Source organism: Phocoena phocoena, chromosome 2 (genome assembly GCF_963924675.1).
Source record: "Phocoena phocoena chromosome 2, mPhoPho1.1, whole genome shotgun sequence".
Taxonomy (NCBI): domain Eukaryota; kingdom Metazoa; phylum Chordata; class Mammalia; order Artiodactyla; family Phocoenidae; genus Phocoena; species Phocoena phocoena.
This window is the reverse complement of record NC_089220.1, coordinates 127466709-127487370: the sequence shown is the minus strand read 5'-3', so window position 1 is coordinate 127487370 and position 20662 is coordinate 127466709. Positions and strand designations below refer to the sequence as shown.

Here is a 20662-nt window from a genome sequence, read left to right as displayed (position 1 = left end):
GTTGGCACCAACCCCAAGGAGACATGAGGTTCAATACGAACCCTCTTAGACCACTGCAGAAACTTCCTTTCATACCCCTTAACTATCAAATGGTTTCCCAAGTATTTTCTAGTAGTGTCCTCCACTACAGCTACATGTACAAACAGGTACCCTGAGAGCTGACCCCAGCTGCTTAGAACCTTGCTAACTTTGACAAAATCCAGCCTGAGTTTTTAGTTTGCCAGCTTACATTTGCCACAAAGTTAAGATTTGTCAATTCTTCTCCTTTAATTGGACTGCTTAATTGTAAGAGAGTTTAAACGTACTAGTTAGTATGAACTATAAAACTACATGTGTAAACCGAAATGGCCATTCACAGATAGACTATTGCACAGATTAATTTGCAAGTTATCTCCCAGCTCTACTCAGCATCTCTTTCTTATCACCGTACTTTTAGAGGAAAATTATATCCTCGAATAATCATACAAATTGAGAGCATACAATTCAGCTTGGAAATGGCAGTTGGTTTTCTCTTGAGATGCTGGCTCATCTCTGGCTGGCACATCCCTGAGTGGGAGGGGGCTCTGTAGCTTCTGCCCTTCCGTGGTCCCCTCCTCTGATGCATTTCTGGGCCTCCTATGGTGGGAAGGGTGCCAAAGCAGCTGTCTTCTTCTTCCTCTCCTCCTCCTCCCCCCTCCTCCTCCCCCTCCCCCTCCTCCCCCTCCTCCCCTCCTCTTCTCCTCCTCCCCATCCCATCCCCCCTACTCCCCTCCTCCTCCTCCTCCTCTTCCTCCTCCCCCTCCTCCTCCTCCTCCCCATCCCCCTCCTCCTCCCCATCCCCCTCCTCCTCCCCATCGCCCTCCCCCTCCCCATCCCCCTCCTCCTCCCCATCGCCCTCCCCCTCCTCCCCTCCTCCCCCTCCTCCTCCCCCTCCTCCTCCTCCTCCTCCTCCTCCTCTGCCTCCTCAAGGAAGATAAGCCTGTGCATAAACACCCACGGAAATATCATCTTCCTACTTTCTCTCAGAATCTCCATTCCTTCTGCAGACACTTTTCAGGGAACAGAGACTGCTCTTAGCAGCAAAAAGTTTCCTGTCTCCAGTTCACCAAGCTTGCCTATGATGAATTTTACTGCTGTTGATTGGGGGCAGTGCTCATAGAAAACAGAGGATGTCAAGAGCAGGGGTGGACTAGGCCTCAGTCCTGCACGAGCCCCTCCCCCTGCCCCTGACTTTTCATGGTGAAAACATCACCAGCACACACAGTGGCAAAGAGATGAGTAAATACTCTCCCACTATTCAATTTTTTTTTTTTTTTTTTTTTTTTTTTTTTGCGGTACGCGGGCCTCTCACCGCTGTGGCCTCTCCCGCCGCGGAGCACAGGCTCCGGACCCGCAGGCTCAGCGGCCACGGCTCACGGGCCCAGCCGCTCCGCGGCATGTGGGATCCTCCTGGACCGGGGCACGAACCCGCGTCCCCTGCATCGACAGGCGGACTCTCAACCACTGCGCCACCAGGGAAGCCCTCAATTTTTTTAAGTATTTATTTGAGTGTGAAATGCACACCAAAAAATTACAACTATAAATGCACTGATTAAAATATTTCAAATAAAGATATGAAAAATTAACAGTTCATTCAGTGACAATGAACAGTCAGTGATGAACTTGGGGGTCTCTTTCTAAACAAGGTTGTGCCTCTAGGTAGCAGGGATATTCTGCTGTTCAAGGCACACACTTGTGGTGTGTGTGCGCGTATGTGTTTTCTCTCTATACACACACATTCAAGAAAGCCCAAGCTCCTTCTCACTGTGATGGGCCAGGAAGCCCCCAGCAACTGATCAGACACAGCCCTCAAGCTGAACCTCTACACCCTCCCTACTCCTTACTGGGCCCTCCAGGAATACAGCTCAAAGCCGATGGATCCAAGCCAAGCCAGATGGTTCCTCGCTCAGGAACCACTTCAAACCTGCCACCAAACCCTCAGCCTGCATCACCTATCTCCAATCGTCCTGATGCTCTCAGTTCAAGGCCTCAGCATCTCACAATAACCTCTGGCCTCACCCCTTTCCACCCACCCTTCCTCTATCTGCCACCAATAAAAATATTGTAGCTATACCCTGGCCCCAGGTGCCAGCAGGTTGCTGAGTGCTACACACCTCTTATTTCACTGAGTCCAGCCTAACTCCAATTTACAGATGAGAAAACTGAGGCCTGAAGAGGAGACCATTTGGCTAGTCAGTGGCAACACCAGGGCATGAAGGTCTGTCTGATTTCAGAATGTGTAAAACACTCAGATGATGTTAGTGACCCCATCCAGACAGTCTCCTCTACCAAGCCTCGAAGGCCCTTTACAATCACATGCCCCCTTCCTCTGCAGCACCCCTATTGCCCAGCTCCTTCTGCCTTGCCATCTTCAAGGCCCATCTCAAACTCTAGCACACCCAGGGGCCTTCCTGGAGCCCCAAAAGGCAAGGGCTCTGTGGGTTATTGAGTCCCGTGTTCGAATCCAGCTTGGCTTACGATGGGAATTGACATACCTTGGCCACTTCCCCTGTGCTGAAGGGCCTTACACACCTGAACTCGGCCTTTCACATTGGTCAGCAGGTGAGGCAGCCTCACCCCACCAGGAACGTGAAGACTCCCTCCAGGCACACTGAGTGCTTGTTCTCTCCTCTCCTGGCCCCAATACCCCTCGTCAACAAAGGCCTCTCCCTATGCCTTTCTCATCCTGAGCACTTCGGAAATGTGGGTGGTTGTTTAGCTGAGCTCTCTGTTCAAACTGCTATTCATCCAGTTGGTCTAGTGGCTTCCCACAGGTATGAAAAAAGATTCAGTGCACGTTCAAATAAATTAAGAAGAACATACTGGGAAGTGGGCTGCTTCAGCCCTAGGGCACCTGACTCATGCTGCATGATTCTCCCATGAAAGCAACTTCAATAGCTACCTTTCTCCAGACGCCCCCAGGAATGCAGTCTTACAGAGCAAGTAAAAATCCCACCTGGACTTTTACTCTCTGGCGCTGGCCCTGTGTCTTGGGACAGATGTTTGTCAGAGGCAAGCCTTCAGTCCACTCCAGTGAGGTTGAGGTTTGACTGACAAGCCTTATCAATGACACCCCCCCCAACACACACACACACACACACACACACACACACACACACACACAAAGCTGAGACCTCTGCTGACAGGGGACTGGGAGGACAGCGTAATCGTCCATGTTTTGCGGAGGGGAACAGGGTGGGATACCTCACCCAAGACCACTGGGCCTAGGGGCCTCTGCCTGGCTCCCCCAGAGGCTGCCACAGCTTGCCTGGCATTGGCTCTGGCCGAGTGTGGTCAGGAGAAATGCAGTGAATGTATTTTGCTCCTTGTACACCATGAAATCATTTCCCTGGCCGGGTATGCTGCTGGAGCTGTGAGAGCCCCTCAAAGAACCTGATGGACAGTATTCCCAGGGCACCCTGGCCCCTCAGGGCTCTCCTGCCTTGCAGCCCAGGGGCAGGTCCCTGGGGGTCTTCTCAACAGAAGCCCAGCAGAATCTATCAGCCCGATAGCGTGAGCATGGGGGCTGCATCAGGCCTGCCTCTGGGGATAAATTAACCCTCCACGAAAAGGAATTTCCAAAGATCTCTTAAAGGTTCCCTTTTAAAACCTTTAAGCTGGGCCAGACCCCTGCACCCCAGGGAAAGGGCCCCCCAAGCTGTCCGGGGACAGGAGGAGGCTGCTCCAGCCTTTGGGGTTTTAATTCCTTCTCATCTCTCTGGGGAAACTGCCCCATCAGAAAAGTTCGGGCAGACTCCTCCTTACACGGAAAATGTTTGGGTTAGCTTTCTGGAAAACTGGGTGGGAGTGAAAAAAAGAAAAGGAAAATGCTTAGGGCAGGAGAGGGGAGGGGGCATCCAATGCTGGCTGGCAAGGGAGACCCCTTCCCCAACCCAGGACGGACACACACACACACACACACACACACACACACACACACACACACGAGACCCCGCCTCCATTGCAGGGAGGAAGGAAGCCCCGCCCCCACCCACCCGCCAACCACAAGGGCACATTTGGGCCTTGCAGAGGGGCCCTCGGGAAGTAAACAGGTCTGGGGCGTCTTCTGCACGCGCCAGAGACCAGCCTGGCCTCCGAGCTGCTGATGGAAGGCAGACTCGGGCAGGAACTTCCAGATGTGAAATGCTAACAGGCTTTAATGGTTTGAACCCAACAGGAAATATCTTTCCAAAGCCAAAAGAATGTAATCTTTTCAGTACAATGCAAAATGCTTTTATGAAAAACGGCACACAGTTGAAATGATAATTCATTGCAGACAGTAAAGAAATTGAAATCCCCCAACGAACCCCGATTTTAAGAATTCACTTTAAGCATAGGTTGGTTGTGGTCACCCGAAAAACAAAAGCAGAGGTCTATCTTAAAGCATTCTTCCAGGGAAAATGCTGAAATCATTCAGGATCTTTGTACCAAATCTTGAGTTTCCAGGGTACAGAATTTTTTTATTTTTGCTTTTCTTTTTCACATAAGCTATCTGGTTGTTTTCTTCACAAAATATTTTGCTTCTAAAAGGAAATTATTAGAAGAAGGAATCCTTATTATAGGAGAAATATGCTGAGGGGGGTTAAGCGCCTAATTCTGAGCTTAGCAGAGAGCTTGGAGCCTAGTTTCTAACCGGAGAGAGGGCATCAGACAAGAAGTGTCTGAACCCAGGTGTTTTGCACACCCACGGTGGTAGGGTAGTGCCTAAAGGGAGAAGATTTCCAAATGCCACCTCAATGGCTCAGAATTCAGCACCAGGAATTCACCAGGGTCCCTGCTTTCCAGTGAGGCATGCACTTCAAAGCTGCCTGCTTTAAGAAAATTCAGTATTCACAAATGCAAACTTCATCCTGACCCTCCAAAGCATTCATCACAGGATGCCTTAAAACTGAGAACTACTCTTAAAGTATGATTACATTTAATTTTTTTTTTTAAGAGGGCCAAAGAATCCTACGTTCCTGACTTCCCTTGTAGCATGCATTTTCACACATATATTCTGTGGAACACTAGCTTCACAAGATATGCTGTGGAAGGAGGTTTCTGAGGCCAGCAAGTTTGGAAAAGGGAACCTGCTGTGATGCTCAGAGCTCACTGCTGGGGGTTCTGTGTGCCTATCAGCAATCTGGACATTTAGAAACCCTGCAGCAATGAGATTTGATTAATCCAGCATTTATTTACCAAACTTATTTAACTAGGGACCCCCGTCCCAGAACATTGATGGACAGATGACAAACAATATCTTAGAGAAGAGTGCTTTGACATAATGTAAGGGCAAGAGGACCCATCACTATCAGACAGATAGCAAATATGCAAATACCTGGAGCTCAAGGACCACAGGCAAGGGGGCCGTGGTGTCAGCAGAACAATCCTTCACATAGAGGAGAAGAGAACAGAAGGTGAAGTAAATACACACTTGGATATTTTTGTTGGTTTTTGAAGAGCATCTGATTGCCAAAATATTCTTAGCAAAGAATTGAAAAAAAATGTTGGAAGACAGAATGTAGAAAATGTTAGAATTTCTGAGCAGATGAGCAAAGTTGTCAGGGAACGGAGGAAGCGCTAGGAGAGGTCTGCAGGTGGTGGCAGGGTAGGTTTCATTACTGGTAACTGACAGGGAGCCTGTTGCTCTGTTATCACAGATTTAGTACTGGCCAACTTGCAACTTGTCATTGCCTTGGCTGAGAATAAATCACTTGTCCCAAATCTAAGATGGTAAAATATGCAGATGACTTTGTGTGCCACCCACACAAAGATTTATGTAATCCTAATTGCTTTTAATATGAAGGTCTCATAATCTGAGCACTGGTGCATCTTACCCTTAGGCAAATGATACAAAGATTAAACTTTTTCCCCCTGAATCATTCAAAAGGATATGAAGTGGGTCTGAAACATACTGTTCCTTTTGCATTCAAAGAGGTGTCACATTTGGGGACAAATGTGGAGCCCTATTTGGGGCAGACAGGAGGAAACAGCATCTCAAATGTCTGCTTCCTCATGAATGGTAACAGAAGAGGGGTCCTCATCTGATACAGCTGCAGGAAGCTCAGGCCCACCTTTTGCCCCTGAACTTGAACTCCTCCATCCCATGTGGTCATCATTATGGTGCCCTATTTGTCTAACCTTTACCAGAAGGAAGAGAGCTTTGACACATACTCAGGAGAACATGGAGAGTCTGACTCTTTGTATCCTGAATTTAACTGACCAGGAACTTGTAAAAATATCAAATCCCAGTGTCAGTAACATCACCACAAGATGTGGTGGTCCTGAAGCTGGTGGGGAAAGGCTGGGCGGGGTGGGGGTGGGGGGCAGTTGGCCAGCAGGAAGCAGAGCCTTAAACCACAGAGCACACGAGAGGAAGACAAATAACTCCTCATCACCATAATGTTTTACCCATTAGTCACAGAATAACATTTCTCAGAACTTACCCAAAAACTGTGGTTGTTAATGGACTTTATAAACTTTCATCCAGAAATCACATCCCTATATGTCCATCTATTACACTGCTAACAATAATATTTCTGAAGAGGACAAAGTTAGGTCTCTATCTGGTATGCTCAGCCCTGTACAAAGCAACAAGGAGAGCTGAAAGTAGACTAGTCCTCAGTCTCCATGACCCAATTCTAGATTAAGCTGGCGCCCCCTGTTTAAGCACTCAGCCTCATCACCCGGACTACCCACATGGAGAATGAATGGAGAAGAATGGGATTACCTTAAACCTAGACAATGAGTCGCTTAGGGAAAGTGTAGTTACTTCCCAATGTCTGGAAATGTGTTGAGAAAGCTACATTTTATAAGGGCACTGGTCTCTTCTGTGTAAAACTGAAAAGTAGATGAAGAGGTACCTGCCGAATAGAAATATCTGCATCCACGTTAGTACCAGCCCAGTTTTAAATTGAAGACATATAAAAGAAAGTTAACATTCTGCCTTCTGTGGATAAACAAAGTTTCTCAAGTACTAGTTGGGAGAGAAAGCATTAGAAAAATAGCGGTATGTTCTCACATTAAAATGTACCCTTTTATACCTTACATTTGTACAGTATTTTCCAGATAACAAAAGGGCTGTCACACTTCCTCGTTTGTTTGAAACTTACATCAACCCTTTGAAGTCAAGAAAGAACAAAGAACTGACCCCATTTTTCAGAAGTGGAAACATTCTCAAAATGGAAAGTTAGTAATGGGGCTGAGATTCAAACCCAGATCTTGAGATTTCCAGAAGCACTTTCACCAATTTGTGTACTTACTAATTTATATTGTGTCAAGGACCACACATTGTGTACTAGCACCAAAAGGCAGCTAGTGCTCAGTATAGTACTGTTTAAAATACCTGCCTTTTTAAGGCTGAATAATACTCCATTATATATATACGCACACCCCATTTTGCTTATCCATTCATCTGTTGATGTTCACTTGGATTGCTTCCACCTTTTGGCTATTGTGAATAATGCTGCCATGAATATAGATCTAGAAATATCTCTTCTAGTCCCTGCTTTCAGGTCTTTTGGGGATATACACAGAAGTGGAATTGCTGGATCATACAGTAGTTCTGTGCTTAATTTTTTGAAGAATTGCCATACCCCACAGTGGCTGTACCATTTTACACCAGCAATGCACAAAGATTCCAATTTCTCCACATTCTCACCCAACACTTGTCATTTTCTGCTTTTTCTGATAACAGCCATCCAAATGGATGTGAAGTGGTATCTCACTGTGGTTTTGATTTGTATTTCCCTAATGGTTAGTGATGTTGAGCATCTTTTCACGTGCTGACTGGCCATTTGTGTGTCTTTGGAGAAATGTCTATTAACTCTCTTGCCCACATATTAATAACTTTTAACAACTACTTTAAAAGCTTGTAAGAATTAGAATGACATGAATTCACAAAGAGATAAGTGGCAAGGCTGATGTGGTCTAAATGGGCTACCTACACAGGATTCATCACAGGGCAATGATGCCACCTCTGCCCACTGTCCATCTGAGCCACACTCCCAAGAAAGAGGCAGAAGCTGGGAGGTGGCAGCAGTGAAAAGAGGACAGACTGAGTGTGCATTGTCATTTGTACTTTAAGGCTTGGGGGGAAAAAAACTACTTTTTAAAAAATATAATATATATATTTAAATATAATAATAGTAGTAATAGTACTGTAGTAGTGGTGATGGTAGTAGTAGTAGTAGTAGTAGTAGTAGTAATACCCTGAGGCTTCTATGATATCTGCTCCCAGGGTCCCTGCCCAAGGGTGACCTTAGCTTAGACAAAGGTCTTCCTGATACCCTATGGTCCTGGAAAGAGGTCTAATCAGACCCTGATCATATTCAATACCAACACCACAGCAAAGGTTTGAAAAAACTTCCTGCTATAAAGCTATTTTATAATGTATAATATAAAACAATCATGGTCATCATTTAGGAACTTTCCTCCTATTGCCAGACACTGTGCTAAGTGCTAGTTGATACAGTGGTGAAAAAGCAGAAGTGGCCTCTGCTCTTATAGAACTTACCGCCTGGGCGGGAGACATAAAAACAGTTAATACCCCCATGGCATGGAGGGAGGCGAGTGACAAGGGAGGTGGGAGACAGGACAGGATGACCAGCAAAGGTCTCTCTAAGGAGGTAACCTTTAAGCAGAAGGACTGAAGAATAAAATGTTCGCCTCATGCAGAGCAAAATCAAGAGCCACCCAGACTGAAGGAACAGCCCCTGCAGGAGGAAGAAAGGAGTGGAGGGAGTCCAAGCGCTCAAGGGTGGCCAGTGTGCCTGCAGCATGGCTGGCCAAGGGGAGAAGAGCAAGGTCACAGGAAGCAGGCAGACAGGGGCTAGAGTAATAGGATGCTGGCCAAGTTCCGACTTCAGGTTTCAAGAAGAATGCAGTAGGAGGATGCTGACGGGTCCCCAGTGGGGCACGATAACTGGAGTGTGTGTTTGCTGCCTCCTCCAGATCACACTGCAGCAGGAATCCGAACCAGGGGCGGTGCAAGTTGAGTCAAGTGAGATGATGGCTTAGACTAATGATGGCAGTTTAGATGATGAGAAGGAGATGGCAGGCTTGAGCTAGATGTTAGCAGTGGACATGGCAGAACCTGCTGCTAGATGGATGTGTGAGGTGAGGGGCCAAGCTGACTTTCTGCTTTAACCCCTCCACTTCATATAAGTCAATGAAATTCATCTAGTAGCTTTCATATTGTGACATTTCTAAACTAACATTGGAAACAGTCTAATTTCTGTTAAGATCCTAGCTCTTTCCAAAGGGGGAAACTGATGAACCTGCCAACAGAAGAATAAGATGTACATTATTCAAAAATACTATTTTCCTTGAGGTATTACAAACTGAACCAGTATAAAAACACAGATGAAGCACCCACAAAATGATGCGACCTCATCAGACCACCCCAACATCAGGCCACATAGAGAGTGAGGTTTGGGCACGAGGGCAAGAGCTTTGGGGTCATTCAAAAATGATTTCAAAAATCTCTAACATATGATGAAATAAACTGCCACAAAAGAGCACAAACTTGGGCTTCCCTGGTGGCGCAGTGGTTGGGAGTCCGCCTGCCGATGCAGGGGACGCGGGTTCGTGCCCCGGTCTGGGATGATCCCACATGCCGCGGAGCGGCTGGGCCTGTGAGCCATGGCCACTGAGCCTGCGCGTCCGGAGCCTGTGCTCCACAACGGGAGAGGCCACAGCAGTGAGAGGCCCGCGTACCGAAAAAAAAAAAAGAGCACAAACTATAGACTCAGACCCGTAAAGACTGCAGATACTGAAATTATCTAATACAGAAGATAGAGATATGAAATATGTTTAAAGAACTTTAAATAGGGAATATAAAGGGCCAAGATTTTTTAAATTGTCCCATAACATTCTGGGGGGAAAGAAAGTAGAGCTTCTAGAAATTTATGTCTGAAATAGCCAATGAACAGAAAAATAGATCTGATGAAATTACCCAGAAATGCAGCACAGAAAGACAGAACAAGTGTAAAACATGAAAGGCAGGTTAAGAGAGATGGAGAGTAGAATGATATGGTCTACCAACAATGTAATTGAAGTTCCAGAAGGAGAAAAAACAGTAAGGAAGAGTCAAGATTTGATGAAATTTGTTTGAAATTTTTCCAGAATTAATGAAAGACACCTGTCCTCTGACTTTGGGATCCCAACCAACCCCAAAAGAGGAAAAATAAAGAAAACTCCCCTCCTAAACACACTGTGGTCAAGCTGCAAAACAACAAACATTGGGTTGGCCAAAAAGTTCCTTCAGTTTTTAAGTAAAAATAAAAGACACATTTTTCATTTTCACCAAGAAATATATTGAACAACCTATACACCGTTTTGTTCCACCACCTTCTGCCATTTTTCAGGCAACTTCATAATTCCATCCTCCCAAAATTTTTTATCTTTTTGAGCAAAGAACTGTTCCGAGTGCCTTTTACAGTCTTCCAGGGAATTGAAATTTTTTCCATTAAGAGAATTTTGTAAAAACCGAAATAAATGGAAATCTAAAGGTGCAGTGTCTGGTGAATACAGCAGATGAATCAGAACTTCCCAGCCAAGCTGTAACAGTTTTTGCCTGGTCATCAAAGAAACATGCGGTCTTGCATTATCCTGATGGAAGATTATGCATTTTCTTTTGACTAATTCCAGATGCTTTTCATCGAGTGCTGCTTTCAGTTGGTCTACTTGGGAGCAGTACTTGTTGGAATCAATCATTTGGTTTTCCAGAAGGAGCTCATAATAGAGGACTCCCTTCCAATCCCACCATATACACAACATCATCTTCTTTGGATGAAGGCTGACCTTTGGTGTGGTTGATGGTGGTTCATTTCGCTTGCCCCACAGTCTCTTCCATTCCACGTTATTGTACAGTATCCACTTTTCATCGCCCGTCACAATTTGTTTTAAAAACCGGAATGCTTTCGTTACATTTAAGTAGAGAATCACATGTGGAAATACTGTCAAGAAGGTTTTTTTCCACTTAACTTATGTGGAACCCAAACATCAAAGCCATTAACATAACCAGGCTGGTGCAAATGATTTTCAATGCTTGATTTGGATATTTTGAGTATGTTAGCTATCTCCCAGCATGGTATAATGTTGATTGTTCTCAATTAATGTCTCGATTTGATCACTATCGACTTCAATTGATCTACCCAACTGTGGAGCATCATCCAGTGAGAAATTTCCAGCACGAAACTTCACCAACCACTTCTGACACGTTCAATCAGTCACAGCACCTTCTCCATACACTGCACAAATTTTTTTGTGTGTTTTCAGTTGCCTTTTTACCTTTCTTGAAATAATAAAGCATGATACGCTGAAAATGTTGCTTTTTCTCTTCTATCTTCAATATTAAAATGGCTATACAAAAATTCACCAATTTTGATAAGTTTTTTTAAATGCATGCTGATATGACAGCTGTCACAATACAATCTAACAAAATTGTTTCAAATGAAGTTAAAGCCACTAAGTGCTACTAGAGCCATCTTATGGACAAAACTGAATGAACCTTTTCACCAAACCAATACAAAAAGGTGACCATGAAAGCAGCCAGAAGGGAAAGACACATCCTCCCAATAGGACAGCTTCATTGACAGTTGCCTTCTCAACAGCAACTATGGAAGCCAGGAGACAATGGAAGAACATTTTTAAAGTGCGAAAGGAAAATAACTTTCACCCTCCATCCAGCAGAACTAACTTCCAACAATGTGGGTGAAATAAAAAACATTCTAGAAAAACAAAACCTGAGTTTACTACCAACAGATCCTCCCTAAAGTTATTTCTAAAGGATGCCTATTATCAAGGGAAAGGAAATTGACCTCAAGAGGAAGTCAGTCAAGAAGGAATAGGAGGGACTTCCTTCATGGCTCAGTGGTTAAGAATCTGCCTGCCAATGCAGGGGACATGGGTTCGAGCCCTGGTCCGGGAAGATCCCACATGCCACGGAGCAACTAAGCCCGTGTGCCACAACTACTGAGCGTGCTCTCTAGAGCCCATGAGCCACAACTACTGAGCCCGTGTACCTAGAGCCTGTGCTCCACAACAAAGAGAAGCCACCATAAATGAGAAGCCCACACACCGCAACAAAGAGTAGCCCCCACTTGCCACAACTAAAGAAAGCCCACACACAACAATGAAGACCCAACACAGCCAAAAATTAAATAAATAAATTTATATTTTAAAAAAAAAGAAGAAGAAGGAATGGGAGCAAAGAAAATGAGAAACATGTGGATAAAACCCAAGCCAATGCTGACCATACAAAACAAAAACTTCTAATGTAAGGAGATTTAAAAAAAAAATCATAACAGAACTAAGGTGCTACATAACACATAGCACAGAAATTGGGAAGGAAGTAATCTGAGTGAAGGCATTTCAAGGCCCTTATATGATTCCAGAGAAAGTTTAAAACTGATTAATTTCAGAATTAATTAGAATTAACATGCACATTAAAATGTCAAGCCCCTAAAAGAATAGAAATATAGATATTAAATTTCAAAATAGGAGCGAGAAAAAAAATGGAATTAGGGCCAGGGTGGGGTAAATCTCAATTTAAAAAAAGGCAAGAAATGAAAACAAGATGATCTGTCAATATTCATATTTAATTCTTATGATTAAAAACATATTTGTCAAATTTCACAATTTGTATGGAACCACAAAAGACCCCAAAGAGCCAAACCAATCTTGAGACAGAAAAACAGAGCAGGAGGAATCAGGCTCCCTGACTTCAGACTATACTACAAAGCTACAGTAATCGAGACAGTATGGTACTGGCACAAAAACAGAAATATAGATCAATGGAACAGGATAGAAAGCTCAGAGATAAACCCACACACATATGGTCATCTTATCTTTGATGAAGGAGGCAAGAATATACAATGGAGAAAAGACAGCTTCTTCAATAAGTGGTGCTGGGAAAACTAGACAGCTACATGTAAAAGAATGAAATTAGAACACCTGCTAACACCATATACAAAAATAAACTCAAAATGGATTAAAGACCTAAATGTAAGTCCAGACACTATCAAACTCTTAGAGGAAAACATAGGCAGAACACTCCATGACATAAATCACAGTAAGATCCTTTTTGACCCACCTCCTAGACAAATGGAAATAAAAACAAAAATAAAGAAATGGAACCTAATGAAACTTAAAAGCTATTGCACAGCAAAGGAAACCATAAATAAGACAAAAAGAATGGGAGAAACCTCAGAATGGGAGAAAATATTTGCCAAAGAAGCGACAGACAAAGGATTAATCTCCAAAATACACAAGCAGCTCATGCAGCTCAATATCAAAAAAAGCAAACAACCCAATCCAAAATTGGGTGGAAGACCTAAATAGACATTTCTCCAAAGAAGATATACAGATTGCCAACAAACACATGAAAGGATGCTCAACATCACTAATCATTAGAGAAATGCAAATCAAAACTACAATGAGGTATCACCTCACACCAGTCAGAATGGCCATCATCAAAAAATCTACAAACAGGGCTTCCCTGGTGGCACAGTGGTTGATAGTCCGCCTGCCGATGCAGGGGACACGGGTCCGTGCCCCAGTCTGGGAGGATCCCACATGCCATGGAGCGGCTGGGCCCATGAGCCGTGGCCGCTGAGCCTGTGCATCCGGAGCCTGTGCTCCGCAACGGGAGAGGTCACAACAGTGAGAGGCCTGCGTACCGAAAAAAAAAAAAAAAATCTACAAACAATAAATGCTGGAGAGGGTGTGGAGAAAAGGGAACCCTCTTGCACTGTTGGTGGGAATGTAAATTGATACAGCCGCTATAGAGAACAGTATGGAGATTCCTTAAAAAACTAAAAGTAGAACTACCATATGAGCCAGCAATTCCACTACTGGGCATATACCCTGAGAAAACCATAATTCAAAAAGAGTCATGTACCGCAATGTTCATTGGTGCACTATTTACAATAGCCAGGACATGGAAGCAACCTAAGTGTCCATCGACAGATGAATGGATAAAGACGTGGCACATATATACAATGGAATGTTACTCAGCCATAAAAAGAAACGAAATTGAGTTATTTGTAGTGAGGTGGATGGACCTAGAGTCTGTCATACAGAGTGAAGTGAGTCAGAAAGAGAAAAACAAATGCCGTATGCTAACACATGTATGGAATCTAAAATTAAAAAAAAAAAAACATGGCCCTGAAGAACCTAGGGGCAGGACAGGAATAAAAATGCAGACATAGAGAATGGGCTTGAGGACAGGGGGAGGCGGAAGGGTAAACTGGGACGAAGTGAGAGAGGGGCATGGACGTATATACACTACCAAATGTAAAATAGATAGCTAGTGGGAAGCAGCCGCATAGCACAGGGAGATCAGCTCAGTGCTTTGTGTCCACCTAGAGGGGTGGGATAGGGAATGTGGGAGGGAGACGCAAGAGGGAGGAGATATGGAGATATATGTATATATATATAGCTGATTCACTTTGTTATAAAGCAGAAACTAACACACCATTGTAAAGCAATTATACTCCAGTAAAGATGTTATAAAATATATATATTCGCCAACAAGTAACTAGACTATGCTTTTGCACAAGGACAGATTTTTATTAGTGTGTTGACCAAGCATTTTTGAATATCTTAATAATTATTTTACTCAGTTATCATATATTCTGAAGAAACACAGAGCAATTCTTTTCCTTCTGCATAGCTTACAAAAATGTTTTTCCAGGACGTTCTAATAGACCAAACATGGGCAACACACATGCATTAAAGAAATCACTTGCTGGAAAACATAGGTCAAAATGAACAACTGAGTATAATTCACTGTTTGAGCCTATATGCCTCGCCCCACATACATACACTCACCAAGCCTGGTCCACTAAGCAGCATTTCACAGAGCACAGTGGGCGGTGAGACAGCACTGTGAGCAGAAGTCTCTGCAATGATGGCATCCCCACAACTTTGACTTCTCAAGCACTTATCACTGAATGAAACACTCAGGGACTCCGATTAGGGGTTATTTCAGTAAAATGCACTGAGTAAATGAATACAGCTTTCTCTGTCAGTGGAACTTGCGAGTAGTGGTTAGAGACTCGGTTTCCAAGAAAAACACATTTGTCTTAATTTCTGCAAGACAAGGAAACCAAGCCGTCTAGGAGGGTTTGGGCCTTGGGATCCCCCAACACACACATGGACAGAAACTTCCCCTCTGCCCTCCCCAGGAGCCCCCAGCCCTCAGCCTCAGGCCATTCCCAGTGGCCCCCGTGGCTGCCCAGATTCGGAGGAGCAAAGAAGCATCGAAATGATTCTGTGCCTCAACAGATAATAGGCACTGGTTTAAGCAGGAAGCGAAGCCACTGCCTGGGCACAGGGAATGCAAAGGGTCTGCTGCGAAAGGGTTCCGAGTGGTCCAAAGAAGCAGGGAGAGAGACATGCCTGGATTTCGACAGACAGTGGCCTTTGTATACACATGCTGTGTGTCCCACCCCCACTGAAGGTTGCTGATCGTTGGCCTTGGAAAAGGAAACACCCACAACAGAGGATGGGTGCACTAAAAGGCATGGAATTTGTAAACCACAGCTGTTACATCCTAACAAACGTTATTCAAAGGCCCTGGACCTTCAGTTGCTACTGACAGTCACTTAACCCCCACAATAACCCTGACTTTAAAAGTCACGGGACACCAGGGGCATCTGACCAACAAGTGTGCTTGAATTTTGTCCTAAAATTGCTTTCTATACCACACAACACAGCAGAAAACACAGTCCTTTTCTATAATCCTCTGTTTGGAATTTCCCAGAGCTGAGCTACAAATAAGAATGTCATCAGAGGAGCCAGGAGCCAGCTGCTGTCAGGAACCCAGCTAAGGCCAGTCAGCCGGTCACCAGACTAGGGTTTCAAAGGTCAGAAAGACAACACTTCAGTGCCCACTGCCTTCCCACTGCCCAGCCCGAGTCCTGGACGCCTGGTCATTCACTCCATCCTGCCAGGCCATGGCAGAAGCCAGAGGTCAGGACACCAGCCATCTCTGGCCTGGCCTAGTATAGCAGAGATCCCTGTTTAATACAAATATAATACACCCCTTGAGGTCTAGAGATGGGGGTGAACAACGACCATCTATAGGATGGATTCCATTATATGGCAAAGAATCACAACCAACAGACAGGGGACATACAAAATGCCCAGGCCATTAGGAGGACCCACTGCGGACCAGGCCTTCCCAAGAAGAGTGGGACCCCTAGAAAGACATTTCCCAGGGGATGGGCTGACCAGTGGCACTCAACCCCAGGGGTGGCAGGCCAGCTTGAATCACCCCACATCCTAAAACACACAATCTGTAAAATCCTCCCAGCAACCCTATCTGTAGCCAGGGAACCAACAAAGGTCTTCACCAGCACTTGAAAGGAAGTGATTCCTCCATCCAAAGCTCACAGGGCTCTGACCATGTGCCAGCGGCGAGCAGGGCACTAGGACAGAAAGATCAGTAAGGGTCCTGCCCTCAGTAGGATTACAGTCTGGTTACAGTGACAGGAAGTAACTGACAAACTTCATGGCCGAGTGGAGTTTTAGAGACCATCTTATCCTTTCCCCTCCCTCCTGATGAAGGAATGGAGACTCACCTAGGGCACAAAAGCACTTAGTGACAGGAGTCCCAGTGTCCAGCCCAGCCCTCTGTCATAACCCCAGTGAGGCCCTGCCCCTCAGGAACTGAGATTCCTCCAAGTTGCCAGGTCCCTGTTCCTCTAAAAGGACACTTCTACACCTTGAACTAGAGAAGATGCAAAATGGCTGATGAATATTTGATTTTTTTTTTTTTTTTTGAAGTGTTATGTTAACATGAGGTCATCTCTGAGGAGCTAGCTCACGGATTATCACCTTCCTGAGCCTCCACTTCGGTTTGGGGCAGGGGGAAGGGGCCCGGACATCATCCTCATTTTAAGTCCCTTTCTCTGGGGAGTCAGACCACCACCACCAATCACCCCCCAATTGAAATCCCAGCACTACCACTTACTAGCCAGGTGACCTTAGGCAAGTGACTGTATCTCTGTGCCTCAGCTTCCTCACCAGTAAAACGGGATAATATTAGTATCTACATTTACTATTTACTATGAGGATCAATTAAGGTAACGCTTAGAAAGGGTTTAGAGCAATACTCGGCAGGCAGAAAAGTGCTCCTAAGGGTTAGCTTACTAAAAGTGTCTTCAAGTCTCCTCCACCAAAAACACAAGGGAAAAGCCACCTCCCCACACTCATACCACCACCTCAAGTTCAGCCTTCTCCCTCTTCTTGTCCCTGAAACATCAGCTATGCTTGACCCCCTTCAGGGTCATGTGACATGCTGACCCCCTTCCCTGCTGGCCTCTCCCTCTCCCTGACCCTCCTTCTGAGCCCATGCAGTCAGCACCTGCCTAGGCCTCCCTCAGCCCCAGGCCCTGCCCCCATGGGCTTTTTTCTTTTCAGTCTCTCCTCCTTGGGTCTCAACATCAGGTTCTCAGAGCTTCTCCCTCCCTGAGCCTTCGGGCTGTGCCCTCAGCTCCTCCCCACCTCCCATCTCCCAGGAGATGCCCGCGCCATGCCTCCAACTGCTGTGCTCCTCCCACTTGGCAACAGGGGTCTCCAACAGGGCCCCAAAAGGGTCAGCACTGGCCTTTCTAGATTCCTCCTCTGCTCCAGCGTCAGTGTTTCTGACTAACTCTTCAGTGTCTTCAACGGGAAGCTACTGAAACATTCTGAAGTCACTGTGTTTAGACTGCATCATGTATTCCCCCTCCCAGAGTCAGTTTCTTTAGTGGCATCACCACTGTCCCAACCCAAGCTTTGGAGTCATCCGGATTTTCCTCCTTGCTTGCTAGCTTTCCTGTCTATAAAGCTCTGCTTGTATTACCACTGCAAACTGTCTGGCACCTAACTTTTCAAAATTGGAACACTAAACTGACTTCCTAAATGGAGATCATAAAACAGGTAATTCTCACAGACACTTTCATTTGCTGTGTAAACGAAGGCGGGGGGCAACATAAAGGGCCTTCTCTGAGTCTACTCAAAATTTCACAAGGGGCCCAGCAGTCCGCTCTGATGAACACAAGGTCTCATCTAATCCTTATGAGGCAGGTCAAGACCTTATTTTATAGATGAAGGAACTTCAAGGTAAAGGATGAGAGGAGCAACAGAACTGGGTCGTGTCTGACTTTCTTCTTCCTTTCTACTATACTCCAAGCTGAAATGACAGCAACTGATGGTCTGGTGGAACCTAAGACGGTCTTCAGTATCAGGGAAATTAAAAATACATACAGACTCAGAGAGAGAGAGAGAGAGAGAGAGAGAGAGAGAGAGAGAGAGAATGTGTGTGTGGCCCTGGGGTATGTTTTGAATTATTGAGGGTACCCCTGCCCAGACACACCAATATTGAGGAACCTCATCTAGATACAGAGGGAACTCCCACGGGAATGTTATGTGCCCTTTCCCTACCTTTTAGTGCTAGAACTAAGTGGGGACCGGGACACAGCCTTACCTGAAAGCACAATTCTCAGTTTCATGCTTCCTTGCTCAAAGAAAAAGGATTCCCACGTATGCATGGTTGGCTGAAGCCCTTTTTGGAAATGGGCTATCAAAGCTCAGGCATCGATTCAGCTATGTAAAACTCCCATCCATTAGGATCTAGCACATGTGGAAATGATTAATGTGCAACTGCTGTGTGTCATCTGGGCCATCAGCAACCATGAAAGCCACAGCAAACGCCGACATAAATACAGGAAAATCCTGAAACCGTTTAGGCCAACTACACTTTTCCAGAAGATGAAATTACCATTACTTTTCCCATTAAAACAGTAAAGCTGGGTAGAATAAGCACGGCTCTAAGGCACTAGTTGGGAGGAACTTTCTGACTCATGGTACCACTCGGAGGGGGAGGGGAAGGGAGAAAGCTAAACTGAGCAGCTTTGTGTGCAGACCAGCTAAGTGTTTAAAATATATGACACATTTCTGTACAGTAAGTCCCGAAGTGGGCAAAGTCTTCTCTGTTTTGCAGGTGAGGAAGGTGATAGCAAAAGAGCAAGTCACTTTTTCTTCTTGCCCAAGTTCTCAAACAATAAACTGGCAACAGCACTCACTATTAACCAACTTTCCAGAAAGGACCACAGAAAAATAAAAAACGAAATAGTACTTCTCCCTCTAAAACTAGAGACAAAACCCTTTCTCAATCTCTAGACCAATGAAAACTTTGACAAGGAAGGTAAGTAATTCATACAAGTGACAGTGGCCACCTTCTCTCCTCAACTCCCTCACTTGAAATCGGGAAAAACAACTAAAAGTCACAGTTTTTGAATGCAGGTCACAATAACAAGTAATCCATCGCCGTTGGCTTCTAATAAAAGGCAGAGGAGCCTCTGTAAGATTGAGTTTTTCCTTAGAGATGAGTGGTGGGAGAAAGTGGCCAATCTGCGGTTTGACTGCACGTGGGCGCAGGGCTCTAGCGAGGGTCGGACTGGACTTGAGCACCCGGCCAAGGGGCCCTACGTGCCGCGGGTCGCCGGGGGAACAAAGGAAAGATGCAGGAGGGAAAGAGGCACTTTCTCGGCATCAAACGCCCCTAATGCTTGCTCCCATCCAAATACTCCTTCCTTTGCAGGACTGCTGGAAACTCTTTCGGGGATCTGTCCCACGTGCTTTCAAATTCAGAAGTCTCACGGTTTCGCCCGGTTCTCCGGAGAGGGGGCAGGCATGGGACGCGAGGGAGGAGGCGGGCTCCCGGGCGCGCCCGCAAATCCAGGCTCCCCTGCTGGCCTGCAGGGCCCGGGGCGGCACACCCGCCGCGCACCAGGCCGGAGGCCAGAACTGGCAGTCCCCGAACAGGGGCAACAGGGGCACCCGCCGTCCCCCGAGCTGCTTTACCGAACCCTCCCCACCGTGCGCTTCCCATTTCACAGACAAGACCACCAAGGCTAAGGGAAGGCAGGGAGTTCGCCAGGCCAGGCCATCGGGTCCCGGCTGCTGGGGGCCCTAGGGACGGCCGGCAGGGCAGTGACGGAGACCCCTCGGGGGTTGCCCCTCCCGGGGGTGGTCTCGCCCCTGACATCCAGGGCCGCCCACTATCTCTTTCCCTGGCGGCAACAGGTGCGCGGCTCGCGGCGCCCTGGCGCCAATACCGGGGAAAGTTTCCCTGGCCGCGGCGCGCTGTTTACAGTCTCGTTTTGCAGCGCGGGGGCCCGGAGCGTTCGGGCCAGCCCAGCCATTGAAACCCGACACGTGGGGTGGGGCCCGCACGGCAGACCGCGAGGGAAGCGGGCAGGCTCCGGGCCGGCCTGGCCCCAGCTCCCCTTACCTGCAGTCCTGCCCGCGGCCTCCGCCTCCATGCTCCCGCTTTCTGGGCGCCCAGCCCCGCCCCGCCCCGCCCCGGCCCCCTCCTCCAGGAATGCCCCCGCTCCAGCACCGCGGCTGCCCGGCCTGCGCCCCGATGTTTTCCCTGCCCCCCCTCCCCCGCCCCCAGCGCCGGGGCCACCGCCCTGCGGTCGTAGCTAGCGACCCCTGCTCCCTGCAGACAGTTTACAAAGCGAGCTCATCACTTCCGATGAGTAGTGAGTAGTTAGTATTTCTCTTACTACTCCTGTTTGGAAGAGAAGCCATTCGCAGCCCCACGCCCTCGCCAGCGCCCCTCGGCCTGGCACCCCACTCTCTACGCCCCTTCCCACTTCCTTCTATT

At 46.5% G+C, this 20662-nt stretch overlaps 1 protein-coding gene across 1 annotated transcript in view; it reads right to left on the bottom strand.

The window, feature by feature from the left end:
- LOC136118513 (protein FAM169B-like) overlaps positions 1-20315 on the bottom strand; it is a 79629-nt gene extending 59314 nt beyond the window's left edge. The window contains exons 1-2 of the mRNA XM_065871758.1: positions 20285-20315; positions 19626-19904 (exon numbers count right to left, since the gene is read on the bottom strand). Coding sequence (XP_065727830.1) covers positions 19626-19904; positions 20285-20315 — 310 coding nt within the window. The remainder of the gene's footprint in view (positions 1-19625; positions 19905-20284) is intronic.
- Positions 20316-20662: the final 347 nt, after the last annotated feature.